General features: G+C 45.1%; 1 protein-coding gene across 1 annotated transcript; it reads left to right on the top strand.

Moving 5' to 3' along the window:
* The first annotated feature begins 1,938 nt into the window (after positions 1-1,938).
* Positions 1,939-15,263, top strand: LOC144249191 (intelectin-2-like). The gene is made up of 7 exons (XM_077791421.1): positions 1,939-2,011; positions 3,326-3,436; positions 5,362-5,609; positions 6,368-6,526; positions 7,045-7,165; positions 9,796-9,899; positions 15,111-15,263. The coding sequence occupies exons 1-7, from the start codon at positions 1,954-1,956 to the stop codon at positions 15,261-15,263; spliced, it is 954 nt and encodes a 317-aa protein (XP_077647547.1). The 5' UTR covers positions 1,939-1,953.
* Positions 15,264-15,544: the final 281 nt, after the last annotated feature.

Below are 15,544 nucleotides of genomic sequence, written 5' to 3'. Positions count from 1 at the left end.
GGTGGCTCCTGTGCCTGGGATGACAATGAGACGTGCTGGTGCTGAAGAGGAAGCACTGTCTGAAGAGCAGCAACGTTCCCCACTCCAGGCTCAGCATCAGAGGCAGCAGGACACCATGTCACACCGTCAGTGGTCAGCTGGGGCCTCAGAGTGAGCAGCACTGGGAGGACTCAGGGGGGCTGGGGTTTGTGTAGAACGGAGATTTCTTGTTTGTTAGCCCACATCCCCTGGGAATTATGGGTTTCAAAGAGGACCAGGAGTCTCCTTAGAATGGGAGGGGATGAAAGCCGGAGAACTTTCAGTGCCATTACAAAGCCCGCATAACCTCTGGGCTGTTGTACCCCAGAGAAATATCAGTTATGCTGAAGAATTAATGATACACGGGGCGTGGTGGTGCACATCTGTCATCCCGGGAACTCAGGAGCCTGAGGTAGGACAGATTGCAAGTTCAAGACCAGCATCAGCAACGTAGCAAGACCCTGTGTCAAAATAAAAAATGAAAGGGGACTGGGGATGTGGCTCAGTGGTTAAGCACCCCTGGGATCAATCCTTCATACAAAACAAAACAAAACAAACAAACAAACAAACAAACAAACAAAAAACAACAAAAAACCAATGCTATGAAAGTGTTAGTTGTACTGTGGTTGTATGTGAGAATTATTGTATTGTTAGAAGACATTTATTTAGAGCTATAGGTCCATGTTGTACGTAATTTACTGTGAGATGGTTCAGACAAAAAAAAAGTGAGTGTGTGTGCATGCATGTGTATGTGTATGGAAAGAGAGAATAAATAAATGATAAGCAAATGGGTAAAATATTCAGAATAGGTGAATGTAGGTAAAGGATATATATGTGTTTTGTATTATTTTAATTTTTGCAACATTTTAAAATTTTAAATAATTTCTAAACAATGGAATTGTTGTGAGATCTGTGTCATAAATTAGTGTTTGGACAATGCAGAGTGGGAGGACAAGGAGGAAGCCATCAGCTTTGTCTGGTGGGAGCTCAGGGGGAGGTCTCAGAGAAGCTCAAGGAGAGCCTTGAAGGATAATATGTGTGTGGGGAGCTGGGGCATCAGATTGAGGTGGGAGGGCGTGAGGCAGGGAAGGACTGTGAGGTCTGATGTACCCCAAGAGTCTGGTGACACACCCTCTGGTGTGCCTGACAAAGCAGGACTCCCCTGCCAGATGGTAAGTGTCACCTGGGTGACTAAGAGCACAGCTCCCTGCTCCTCCGGCCGTCACCCATCCCATCTCATTTCCAGAGAATAAAGCTTTGGTACCTTCAAAGGGAAGAGTGTCAGGGGGAGGGGCAAGCAGCTGGGCTGGGCGGGGCTTGTGTGGTTCTTCCCATAAAGGGCTCAGCACCTCACCCACATCAGGACCCTCTGCAGAGGGAGCTGCGAGTCTCCACCTGGAAGGACTTTCAGCTTCTGTGGTCTGTGAGGCAGGAAGGTGGGAGCTACTTGGGTGGATGGGAAAGGGTCCTTTTCTTTCTTGGGTTCTGGGTGTTGAATCCAGGGGTGCTTTACCACAGAGCTACATCTGCAGTCCGTTTTAATTTTGATTTTGAGACAAGCTCTTGGTAAGTTGCTGTGACTGACCTCAAACTTGGGATCCTCCTGCCTCAGCCTCCGAGGTCACTGGCATTACAGATGCACGCTGCAGAGCCCGGCGAGGAAGATGTTTCTGGGTGTGAGACAAGATCCATGGATGGTGGTGGGGGAGGGTGAGGACACCAGCTCAGGTCTGGTGTCAGCCTAGGGACGGAGGAGCCATGGCCCCTTGGGTGTTTACAGGGGTCAACAGGGTGGAGGCTATTTCAGGAGTTCCAGATGGTTGATCACTTTCCTCTGGAGATTTCCCGACTCAGCAAAGTCAGGGAGGAAGAATGGGAGGAAGACCAAGGTGGCCCAGTCAGTGATCCTGGCGTCTTGTTTCTCGTTACAGGACAATGACCAGACTCGGCTTCCTTTTGTTTCTCTCTGTGGCCACCGAATGGTGCAGCGCAGGTAAATCACTCCAAGGAGCATCAGTTCCCTCTGCTCCCCTCTGGGGCGCCTCGCAGCACAGGGAGTAGAGCTGGGCTGGGTTTTAAAGCCCTGGGCCAGAAGAGGAGTCGTGGAGGCGCAGGGAACACACCCGTGGCTGCCAGCTTGAGATGTGGACTTGGGGCAGGTTTCTGGCTTCTCCTGGGTCTGGCTGCAAGGAGGTCAGGGCAGAGACAGAGACTGTCCTCTCCCAGCTGCTCTGGCTCCTGTGGCCTTGGCCTTGGATCTGCAGAGGGAGCTGGTAGCCTGAGGTGTCAGGAATCTTCCTCTAACTTCCATCCTCCGTTCCATTTCTCATGACAGACATGATGGTGATGTGTTCCAGTGTTACTTGGTCTATTGTTGATTTCAGTTCATTCCATCGTCAAGTGAAAAGGCACATTTTCATACACTATTTCATTTGCCGTCCACGAGTAAGAAGAGTTTATTGATGGCATTTTTTTTTCTTTGGTGGAACTGGGAATGGAACTCAGGGATGCTTCACCACTGAGCACATCTCAAGCCATTTTTGTGATTTTCATCTTGAGACAGGGTCTCATTAAGTGTCTGAGGCTGGCCTCAAACTTATGATTTTCCTGCCTCAGCCTCCTGAGTGGCTGGGATTACAGGTGTGAGCCACCATGCTTGACTTCACTTCTGTGCGTTTAGAGCAATAAACAAGGCCCTTCCCCCCACTGGTCTCTGCTAATTCCTCAGCTTTAGTTTTCAACCCCATCACATCCTATGGTCCAGCCAAGGAGGCCACTGACCTGTGGTTTCAGCAGATGGGTCTCTGCTTGGTCCTCCCCTCACGCTATTTTGCATGCCTTCTGGAGTGTTCTCTCCCCTTTCCCTCCTGTCTCATAGCCAGTTCCTATTCATTCTGTAAGAACCAACCTGCTCTGAGTGACTTCTGGTCCCTTCTCAGCAAGTTGTCTTTTCCTGTCCCCACAGGTGGGCCTCTCCTTACCCAGTTTCAGTTGGGTCCCTCTCGGGGTCCTTCCTGCCTCTAGGATGCAATCTCTTGAAGAAGTGTCCCAAATTGTCTTTGAGTGCCCAGTGTCTGGGGGGTGCACACAGCAGGGATTTAAGTAAAGTTGGTTGAGTAGAAGACTCCGACTCTTCAGCCTGTGCTAGCTTCTGGATCAGACAGTCTTAGCAGAGGGAGTCCCTGACTTCTTGGAATTTCAGAACAGTGACAAGCTGAGGCAGTGGGCTGGGTGGAAACTCATGTCTGGTAAGGACGGTCTCAGTGGTACCAGACCTGTTAATGAGAACTGTTCTCACGTTCTCTAGCAGTGACCTGTTCTCCCGAGATGTTCTGGGAGGACGAAGAATGTGCCTCTTCCTTTTCTTCCCTGCCTAGAAGCTGCAAGGAAATCAAAGAAACTTGCCAGAAAGCAAGAGGTAAGTAGTGAACCAACCCAGCATTCTCTCTTTGAAGAAACTTCTTTAGTGCAACACAGCCTAGTCATGGAGATCAAGAGGAACAGAATCTGTTCTGGCTCCAATTTTCACCCTAAAGAGGTTTCCAGTGGGTCTTTCTTCCTTTCTGCACTGGGGATTGAGCCCAGAGGCACTCTTACTACTGAGCTAAAAATCCAGCTTTTTTAGTTTCTTCTATTTTGAGACAGGGTCTCACTAAGTTGCCCAAGCTAGCCTTGAACTTGTGATCCTCCTGCCTCAACCTCTGGAATAGCTGGGATTATAGGTGTGCACCACTGTGACCAGACTCTGGTGGGAATTTGAGGTGTTTGTGTTCCGTGCAGCACATGATCTTCTGAACACAGGGAACATGCAGTTTGCCAGTGATCTTGGGTGGTGGCAAGAACTGTGAGGACCTAAGATCCTCCTCTACTTGTGAACCATCGAGTTAGTCTGCTGCAGGTTCAGGGATGACGGCACAAAGCGTGAGATTCCAGAGGCTGAGACATAGAACTTCCTTAGTCCAGCAAAGCAGAAGCCAGGGTATCAATATCTTCTTGTGCCTGGCCAGGTGACATCTCTACATGTAATTAGTTTGTCAAGCAGGCTGACAAATGTGGCCAGTAAAGAAACAAGCTGGTGGCGGTGGCACATGCCTATAACCCCAGTGACATGGGAGACTGAGGGGGTAGAATCACAAGTTTAAGGCCAAAAAAAGAAAGAAAAAACAAAGGAATGAGCTCTTTGTCGAGTCAGGTAGTTTCTTACAGAAACAGCAAGATCAAGATTAGCAAAGGTGTCAGCTTTTCTGATGCCTTGTCCTGGGGGCCGAGGAGAAAGGGCTGGTTGACGATGTGACGTGGGTCGCAGGGTGCTCTGGTGCTGAGGAGCCGATCTGTGTTGCAGCTCAGCAGTCTCATAGGCTGCGACGGAACCCTAAGGGGCACAGGTAAGATGAAGCAGAAAGCCTCAGACCTCCTCAGAATCTGGGGGCAAAGAGAACTGTCCTGACGGCTAAGCAGCGACTACAGCTTCCATGGAAGTCGGGGGGCGGGGAGGAATGACCACGGAGGAGCCCCTCACCAGCTTCCCAAGTTGCCGTGGTTTGGGGGAATCACGGGCTCTCTGGTAAGATCTAGGTGAGCTGCCTCTGGGGCCAAGGGAGAATGTGCCAGGTGCTCACCGGGACCAGCCCCTGCAGGTTGTGGAGAAGAGGCCCACTCTGAACTTGGGGAATCTGAGTCCCACATTAAAGCGCAGGAGGCATGTGCTCTGAGAAGTGCAGGGGCCTCGTTCTGATCTCTGCTGAGACGAGGCTCCATGAGGATTTCTGGCCTCTCCTGTCCAGAGGGAGGCTGTCTCTAACCGAAGGAACCATCTTTCTCTATGTGATTTATAAATTCTTTGAGAAGAATTAGTGTTAAGACAATGCAGAGTGGGAGGACAAAGGAGGAAGCCATCAGCTTTGCCTGGTGGGAGTCTTAGGGGAGAGGTCTCAGAGAAGTTTAAGGAGAGACTTGAAGGATAATATATGTCTGGGGAGCTGGAACATCAGATTGAGGTGGGAAGGCATGAGGCAGGGAAGGACTGTGAGGTCTGATGTACCCCAAAAGTCTGGTGACACACCGTTACACCCTCTGGTGTGGCTGACAAAGCAGGACTCCCCTGCCAGATGGTGTGTGTCACCTGTGTGACTAAGAGCACAGAACAATGGTGGTCAACACCTCTGCTTTAGAAGGGAAGAAACACAAGATACCCATGGAGGATTCTTATTCTCCCCATGGAGATAAGTGAACAGTGTGAGAACCTTCAGAATACACTTTTAGCTCCCAGGGCATTCTGGTCTTAGGGCTCAGATGGACCAGGAGCTCGCAGACAGGGAGGCTCGGGGCCGGTTCTTTCCACAGATGGCTTGTATTTCCTCCGGGCCAAGGATGGTGCCATCTACCAGACCTTCTGTGACATGACCTCTGCGGGTGGTGGCTGGACCCTGGTGGCCAGTGTGCACGAGAACAACATGGCTGGGAAGTGCTCGGTGGGCGATCGGTGGTCCAGCCAGCAGGGCAACAGAGCAGACTACCCAGAGGGGGACGGCAACTGGGCCAATTACAACACCTTCGGGTCTGCACAGGCGGCGACCAGTGACGACTACAAGGTGGGTGCCACTGGGAAAGGGTGAGGACCTGAGTGTGGCTGGGCCACAGCATGCAGGAGGTGGGTTGGGACGGGGGCTGCAGACATGGAGCTGGAGCAGAAGAGAAATAATTAATGTCTTGCATCCCAGTGTCAGGAGCCTCTCTGAACAGAAGCTGTGTGCACACCCTTAAGTCCTGAGTAAAGGTGTACTGAACAGTTATTGCACCCTGCAATACATTGGGCTTTACCTCCATTGGGATAAGGAAGGTGTGGCTTCAGGAGTTGGTGTCACCTGATGGAGCTGAATTACACTCTCCTCTTCCTTTCTAATCTTACCCCTTTGCCCTTTTTGGGATAGAATGTTCCATGGAATCTCCCCTTGTGTGTCCCCTATATAAGAATAAAGAATTCCAGTGGTTCTCTCTCTTTCCATGAACCCCTAAGGTCACAGAGCCACCCCCTGATTTTGAAAAAGTACATCTGTGTGTTTGCATGCTTTCTTTGTCATTTTCTTAAGTTATTGGAATAGTCAGATTCTGTGAACCCAGCATGGGTCACCAGCTCAGATAGATGGCGATATCCAGCTTCCTCCCACAAGGCCATTAGGCAGCGGGGTGGTGGTGGGGGCATGATCTGCTGGAGGTGGGTGTGTGTGAGCACGGCTGGCCATCTGTCCACCTGGAGCCCTGGGCTGTCAGCTCAGCTGAGGGAGCCCATGTGTGTCTATTGCCCCTGTGGGACCTGGGCTGGTCAGTCTCAGTGTTGGTTGCTTTCCAGAACCCTGGCTACTACGACATCCAGGCTTTGGACCTGGGCATCTGGCATGTGCCCAACAAGAGCCCCATGAAGAACTGGCGGAACAACTCTCTGCTGAGGTACCGCACCACGTCTGGCTTCTTCAAGGAATTGGGACACAATCTGTTTGGCCTCTACCAGGTACACAGGGCTGCTGGCTGGGGAGCACTTAAGTGTTTGGGGTCCGGAGACAAATCAGCTCTCTGGAGCCATGTCATGATTGAGTGGCTGGGAATATCAAAGCCACTACTATTTGAGTGATATTTTAATGAGTTCACTGCAATATCATGCATATCCCAGGAACTGCAAGTGGGTGTCTGTGAGCACAGGTACATCTGTGTGTCTGCGTGATTTGTCATTTTCTTAAGTTATTGGAATAGTCGGATTTTGTGAACCCAGCATGGGTCACCAGCTCAGATAGATGGCGATATCCCAGCTTAGGGCAAGGGAAGAGGCCTAATGGAGAGAAGAGAGGGAAGAAAGAGGAAGAGACACAGAGGACTTGGGACTCTTGGGGAGATCCTGCTGTGGGGAGAAGGAGTCGTCATTATTAAGACTGGTTTCTGAGTAATGACAGTTGACTTGAAGGGATCCATTTTCTGTCCAAAATGGTGGCATATCTACTTTCCTTACAAATCTTTTCCTTTTGGTTCCTGTAGAAATACCCAGTGAAGTATGGATTAGGGAAGTGTTGGAATGACAATGGCCCAGCAATACCTGTGGTCTACGACTTTGGTGATGCTCAGAAGACCGCATCTTACTACTCACCTAATGGACAAAGTGAGTGTTTGCTCCCAAAGTCCAATCAGAAGTCCTTTCTTGAACTCTTGGTGAAAGAGGGAAAGAGGGTAATAACAATAATGAAGAACTGCTAGACAGGGTCAGAGGTGCATACTTGTCTTCCCAGCTACTCTGGAGGCTTGAGGCAGGAGGATTGCAAGTTTGAGGCCAGCCTCAATAACCTAGAAAGACCCTGTCTCAACATAAATAATAAAATGGGTTGGGGATGTGGCTCAGTGCCAGAGCAGCCCTGCATTCGATCCCCAGTACCACCACCAAAAAAAGCAAAAGCTAGTATTCACTTATTGAGCTGTTAAAATATGTCAGACTCATTTCTAGGAATTTGACATGATTCTGTGTCATTACATACAAGAAAATTATGCAGTTAGGATTACAATTTTCTCCATTTTATAGGGAATAAACCCAGCCTTCCTAACTACCTCCCTGTGCAGCCTCTTATAATAGTTAAGAAAAGGCAAAGGCTAATGTTTACAGGAAAGAACTAGCAAAGTGGTGAGGAAGATTTGTTTTTATTTATGTATTTGTTTTTTCTGGTCCTGGGAATTGAACCAGGGGCACTTAACCACTGAGCCACACCCCCAGCCCTTTTAAATATTTTATTTAGAGGCAGGGTCTCACTGAGTGAGGGCCTTGCTAACTTTCTGAGGCTGACTTTGAACTCATGATCCTCCTTCCTCAGCTTTTAGAACCACTGGGATTACAGAGATGCAACACTGAATCCAGTGAAGATTTATTTTTATTTTGAAGGATAGATATTAATTTTCTTAAAAGTGAGGCACTAAGCAACTCACCGAGACCCTGTCCCTAAATAAAATACATAATTGGGCTGCGGATGTGGTTCAGAGTTCAAGTGCTCCTGAGTTCAATCCCTGATACTCCCTACTCCAAAAAAAAAAAAAAAAAAAAAAAGACTTTTTTTTCAGTATAATAAAACCACAGAAATTAAGTCTTGGATCAGAAAATCAAAAGCCATTGCCTTTTAAAAATTTTTTTGTATGTTTGTTAATGGACCTTCATGCTATTTATTTATATATGTGGTGCTGAGATTTGAACCCAGTGCTTCACACATGCTAGGCAAGAGCTCTACCACTGAGCTACCACTCTCCTACTGTGGAGAGCAGTGAGAGAGTATGGGAGAGCAGTGACTGAGATTGGGGGTCTCTGATGACCTCATGACTGTGGCATGCCTGGTGCCTTGGAATGTTTCTGCGCCAGGGCACAGGATGCTTAGCTGCTGTGGGAATGCCCTGCATGAGGAGGCTCTGTGTATGAGTCTTATCAGCTTCCACAGTGATCTCAGGCACACAGCTCCTGGGAATAGAGGAACTCTCTTGCTGACTACACAATGTTTTCACCAGCTCTGTGACTCCCGAGCCTGTCCTCTTAACAGTACCTTTACACTTATGCAGCTTTTCCACAGCTGCAATGTGCAATGTTAGGAGCACTCCACAAAGCTCCTAACATTGCACATTGCAGCTGTGGAAAAGCTGCATAAGTGTTTCTAGTCCTCTAACTTTCCTGAGTACAAAGAATAATTCATGCAGAGTCTTTAACCTGATATATAAATGCAGAGTCTTTAACCTGATATATAAATGGAGATTGCTGGAGTAACTCTTCAGACCTGCTTCTCCATCAGAGAGCAGTGCTCCACCCCACCCCAGCTTTATCTTCAAAATCATATGTGTGTGTGTGAGTCTTTATTTTTCTTATCTCCCTTCACCCCTCGCTGGAACCTTCTAGTTTGGCCACACTGGTTGCTGCACCCTACTATTTGCTTTGACTTTAATGACAGTGGGAAGGCAGGTGATGCTGGGAAAACAGGCCCATGGTCACTGGCTGAGATGGGTGTCAACAGCAACAGGTGGCTGCATCTGACAATTGCTTAACCTGCTCAACTTTACATAGCGATCTTTCTTTCTATTTTCTTTTTATTTAGTGGTATTGGGGATTGAGCCCAACGGTATTCTACCACTGAGCTACCTCCCCAGATCATTTTATTTATTTATTTTTTTGAGACAGGGTCTCACTAAGTTGCTGAGGCTGGCTTAGAATTGATGATCCTCAGGCCTCAGCCTCCTGAGTCACTGGAATTACAGGCTGCACCACCCTGGTGGGCCTAGTGAGCTTTCTGTACCGTCTAATTTCTCCACAATCTTTAGGAAAACAAGTCTTCTGTGAGTTCCAGCCTCTTACTCCAGATGACAGAGGTTCCGTCAGGTCAAGGTCAGGGCTGGGATGCATCAACCACTGGCCAAAAGGGTGTGGGGCTTTGATGTTTGCCTGTAGCCTAAACTTTTGGCTTAGGGCATCTTCATCTGGTTAAAAAAGAAAATGCTTCTAGCTGTTGTTATTATTATTATTTGATACTGGGAATCGATCCCAGGAGCACTTTGTCACTGCACTACAGGTCCAGTCTTTTTTTAATTTTGAATTTTGAGATAAGATCTCACTAAGTTACTGATGGTCTCACTACATTGGTGTGCTGGTGTTGAACTTGGGATCCTCCTGCCTCAACTTTCTGAGCTGCTGGGATTGCAGATGTGCGCCGCTGTGTCCTGCTCTAGTCACTCTTTTTAATACTTGGCTCTTGTTTGCATTTTCTTTCTCAGGAGAATTTGTTGCAGGATTTGTTCAGTTCAGGGTGTTTAATAATGAAAAAGCAGCCAACGCTCTCTGTGCTGGGATGAGAGTCACTGGCTGCAACACGGAGCACGTGAGTTTCTGGGAGACAGCAGCCTGCACGCAGGCGTGGGGCAGGGGGAGGGGCATGGTGGCCTGTGTGGGATGTGCCATTGTGTATCTAAATTGCTCTCTTCTCCATTTGGTCTCTTTACTCTCTTTTTCCATTTTTCTCGGTGTATTTATACCTACCAGTTGGCCTTGGTGCTACATATTCCTACACGCACAGGACATAATTTGACCACTTTTCACTTAGTCTTTTTCTCTCCTCCTCTTTGCCTGGTCCTTCCTCTTTTCTACTGGTCTCCCTTCTATTTTCATGAGATGCTCCACTTTCCCCTTTTTCTCTTTAGTTTCCACATATTGGTTACTCTTTTAATGGTGCCATAGGAACAGAATTTGAATCGGGTCCATTTTATCAATATTTTTAGTTTATAGTTAGTATGCTTTTGCTTGCTTTCTTCTTCCTTCCTTCCTTCCTTCTTTTCTTTCTTTCCTTTTCTTTTTATTTTACACAGGAGAGTGTATCCAGGGGTGCTCTATCAGTGAGCTATATCCCCTTTTCATTTTGAGACATGGTCTTGCTAAGTTGCTGAGGCTGGCCTTGAACCTGCCATCCTCATGTTGTAGCCTCCTGAGTCTCTAGAATTATATGCATGTGCCACCGTGCCCACTCAACTTCTGCTTTCTTAAAGAAATATTTCCTTGTGTTGAGGTCATAAGGCTATTGCAAATATAACATTAATATTGGAAATGCTTTAATATTAACATCCAGAGTACTCATCTTTAAGTGAGAATATATATATATATATATATATATATATATATATATATATATATATATATATGAGAATATGACTTCCCTTCCTCCTTGCTGAGTCTCAGGCACCAGGGCTCTAGGACCTCCTGTCCAGGCACAGGCATCCTGTGCTGTTTAGGACCAATAATAAGGGTTGAGGTTTCAAATGCACCATTGCTGTATGCTGAGCCTTTGGGGTAAAAAAATTCTGTTACCTGGAGTTATGGTAAGGATTACATTCAGGAACAACCCACGAAAGCCTTTTGAAGCTGAGAGTTTGTGCTATTGGGGCATGAGCAAGATATAGGTTTTTCCCAAACTGCTTTTAGGGTGGCCTCCTCATTGGAGGCTAAAGTTTGGCTAAGTAATAGCATAATATCTTTCTAGGTGAGGTCAAACATCTGGCATAAGTTCTAAAACATTTCAATATATGTATTTGGATCTTCCGAAAATCTCCCTGATTTCTTTCTTATCTGTATTAAGTTGGGGAGGGGGGTCTCCTTAATTTCTTTCCCTTAATAGGTGATTTCTTAAGGCCTTGTTTCATGAGCGTAATTGAGATTAGACCTAATAACAAATGAAAATGAAGCACTTTCCCTGATCATTTGTAATTTCATAGTATGTAGGCTAGTTGATCCATTTTAATGTTATATCTAGAATGCAAAATGGACAAATTAAGAGAACTTCAATCCCTTCTTGAGAGAAGGTCTTAAAATATCTTTATATCTTATAATAGTACCCTCTAAACAAGTCAGTATCTCTCAATTTTCCTTTGAAAATACAACCAAGTTTACTTTCCAGTGTAGAGAGTACCATGCAAATGTTACAATATATGTTATTGGTAATAGGTCCAGTCAGAGAACCCTGAACTATATAAGTGAATTTTTAATTTGTTATTTTTATATTTTGAATCATCATACAGCTTTCATTTGGAGAACTCTGGTTTTGATTAAATGTTCTCTTAAATCTTGCACTTTAAAGATTCACATTCTTAGGAAGTAGATGTAATTGATATATAGAAATTAGTAATAATTTTCATAATTATTGATTTTAAAAAAATTATTTGTTTTTAATTAGTTTTACATGACAGTAGAATGCATTTATGCACTTTGATATATCATACATAGAAGGGATATAATTTCTCATGTAGTCACATACATACATACAATAATAATGTCTGTTTCATTCTACTATCTTTCCTATCTGCACATTTCCTCCTCTCCTCTCCCATCACTTCCCTCTGCCTAATCTAAGGAAATGTTAGTGCCCCTGCCTTATTGTGAATTAGCATCCACATATTAGAGAAAACATTTGGCCTTTGATTTTGTGGGATTGGCTTATTTAGCTTAGCAAGATATTCTCCAACTCCAACCAATTACTGCCAAATCCCATAATTTTACTCTTATTTAAAGTTGAGTTATATTCCATTGAGTTTATGCACCACATTTTCTTTATCCATTGATCTATTGAGGGACACCTAGATTGGCTCCATAGTTTAGCTATTGTGAATTGAGCTGCTATAAACATTGATGTGGCTGTGTCACTATAGTATACTATTTTTAAGTCCTTTGGGTGTAAACTGAGGAGTAGGATAGCTGGGTCAAATGGTGGTTCTGAGGAATCTCCATAGTGCTTTCCATAGTGGTTGCACCAATTTGCAGTCCCAACAGCAATGTATGAGTGCACCTTTTCACTGCATCCTCATCAATATTTATTGTTGCCTGTATTCTTGATGATTGCCATTCTGAAAGGAGTGAGATGAAATCTTAGAGTACTTTTGATTTGTATTTTTCTAATTGCTAGAGATGTTGAACACTTTTTCATATATCTGTTGATAAATTGTATCTCTTCTGTGAAGTGTCTGTTCAGTTTCTTAACCCATTTATTGATTGGGTTATTTGTTTTTTTGGTGTTAAGTGTTTTGAGCTTTTTATATATCCTAGAGATTAATGCTTTATCAGAGGTGTATGTGGTAAAGATTTTCTCCCAATCTGTATGCTCTCTCATCACGTTATTAATTATTCCCTTTGCTGAGAAGAAGCTTTTTAATTTGATACATCCCATTTGTTGATTATTAATTTTATTTCTTGCACTCTAAGAGACTTGTTAAGGAAGTCAGATCCTAGGCTAACGTGGTGAAGATTTGGGCCTATTTTTTCTTCTATTAGGCGTAGGGTCTCCATTCTAGTGCCTAAGTCTTTGTTCCACTTTGAGTTGATTTTTGTGCAGGATGAGAGATAGAGGTTTAATTTTGTTACATATGGATTTCCAGTTTTGCCAGCGCCATTTGTTGAATAGGCTACCTTTTCTCCAGTGAATGTTTTTGGCACCCTTGTCTAGTGTGAGATAACCGTATTTGTGTGGGTTTGTCTCTGTGTCTTCTATTCTGTAGCATTGGTCTACAAATCTATTTTTGTGCTAATATCATGCCGTTTTTGTTACTATAGTTCTGTAGTATAGTTTAAGGTCTACTTCACTTTTCTTGCTAAGGATTGCTTTAACTATTTAGGGTCTCTTATTTTTCCAAATAAATTTCATGATTGCCTTTTCTATTTCTATGAAGAATGTCATTGGGATTTCAATAGGAATTGCATTAAATCTCTATAATGCTTTTGGTAGTGTGGCCATTTGGACAGTATTAATTCTGCCTATCCAGGAGCATGGGAGATCTTTCCATCTTCTGAGATTCAACCCTCAGCACAAAAAATAAGACAAACAACACAACAACAACAACAACAATAAACAATGAGGGCCTACAAGAACACCTAACTATGTTGGGGGTGTCTGGGAAATGATTGCATGAAAGATAACTTCTGTGTTGTCTTGAGAGATGCATAGATAGAACTTCATGAATATGAGTGCAATTTAGGTTGAATGAATAATGTGTTCAGAGTCACCAGTGTTTCAGAGGGTATGTGGCACTGAGGGGGCAGCAAGCTGTTTTGCAGTTTTGGTGCATGAGATGTATGTGGGGTAGTGACAAGGACCGGATTAGGAAGGGACCTCACATCACACCAATGATTTTGAACTTTATTCTATAGATGACGGGAGCCAATAAAGTACTAAGGGAAGATCAACTTGATCATTTTTGTAAGAATCATGCTGGTAGCAAAGTGGTGACAGATTCTAGTGGGATGAGATTAAGGACCAGGAGACCAATATTGAGGTGGTCACAATAGTTCAGGCCTGAAATAGGGGAGTGCCAACAGGAGGAACAGGAGGTACTGATGAATTCCAAAGATTTTAAACTTATGTCCAGTTGAACACAGATGATAGAAAGACAACAAATCTAGAATGAACTCATCATTTTCATTTGAGTAAGAGAATATCATTTATTAAGTCAGGGTTTCTGGATGATGAACAGGTTTGGGGTCAATGAAGGATACACAGTCATACGCTGCTGCATAATAATATCTTGATCAATGACAGACTGCAAATATGACAGAGGTCCCAGGTGATTATATTACCTGTGACACCATGGTCATCTTAGTTTGTGTAAATACACTATCATGTCCACACAGTGTCAAAATTGCCCAAAGATGCATTTCTCAGGTAGTGTCCCCATTGTTAAATGACGTCTGGATGTACTTAACTGTGTTTTGGTTGGGGGGAGCTTGAAGTGCCTTCAGAGAGGTCCTGGTGATAGAGTTTGAGCCCAAGAAACAAATGGACTGGAGACAGAGCTTTGGGCCATCAGTGAATTGTTAGTTGTTGCAACACGCAACTAAATCAGTCAGGGTCACTCCAGGTGAATTGGGCTGGCTATTACATAACCACACAGACACAGAAAGTAGCCTTTTCTTGGGGTTCAGCGATGGCTTCTCAGCCCCAACTCCCACAAGGGAAGCAATAGAGGCAGACAAGAAAGAGAGAGGGGAGCATGTTCTGAAGCCCTAATTATTGAGGAGGAGCCTTGAGAAAGTTCCACCAAATGAGGAAAGCGACTGGGTTTCAGGGGGGTATAGCTTTGTCTCACTGGGGGACACCCATCTCCAGAGCTTCATTCCCCTGCTGAGTGGAGGTGAGGTCCACTTGCTTTGTACACATCAGAATCCAGTTCCACACCTCCATCACACAAGGCTAAGGGTATGTGCTCATCTCCTATGTGACAGCTCCCGGCAATTAAAACTGTAGCCAAAGAGGATCAGAATCCTATAAAGGAGAGGGAAATGTGTCCCCCTTCAAGGGAGCAGCACTTAAGGATTTCATGAAGGAAGAGTCCAGCCAGGGGATCCAAGAAGGAATGTGCAGAAAAGTTGAAGGAAAGTCAGGAGGAGATGGTGTGTCACTAAGGCTAAAGATTAAGAACTTTTCATGGGAGAAATAGATCAACACTGCCAACGGAGAATTGAGGAGGACCGCATTCTCGCCTGGATTTGGCTATGAAGGTCTTTGGACTCCCCGGCAGACCTCTTATCACCACCTCTTCCTCTCCTTGTTTCCTAGCACTGCATTGGTGGAGGAGGATACTTCCCAGAGAGTAATCCCAAGCAGTGTGGAGACTTCTCTGCTTTTGACGCAGATGGACATGGAACTCAGGTGCATTTCAGCAACAGCAGGGAGATAACAGAGGCAGCTGTGCTTCTCTTCTATCGTTGAGAACTTCATTCTACGGGACCCAGAGCTCTTCTCCCAGGGATGCGGTCCCAAGGATGGAGAACCACTTGCCCAGGAACTAGAATGTTAGAGTAGAGGAATGAAGAATAAATCATGCTAATTCAGGGATTGGTGTTTGTGTTATTCAACTTTGTATCCCTGAGACCAAAATATCTGTCAAGAACAACTTAGAGGAGAAAAAGTTTATTTTGGCTCATGGTTTCACAGCTTCAGTCCCTGGTGGATCAAGTCCATTGCTTTGGGCCCAAGGTGAGGTAGAACAT

This window comes from Urocitellus parryii, chromosome 11, assembly GCF_045843805.1.
Source record: "Urocitellus parryii isolate mUroPar1 chromosome 11, mUroPar1.hap1, whole genome shotgun sequence".
In the NCBI taxonomy this organism is placed as follows: Eukaryota; Metazoa; Chordata; class Mammalia; order Rodentia; family Sciuridae; genus Urocitellus; species Urocitellus parryii.
This window is presented reverse-complemented; position numbering and strand designations above follow the sequence as displayed.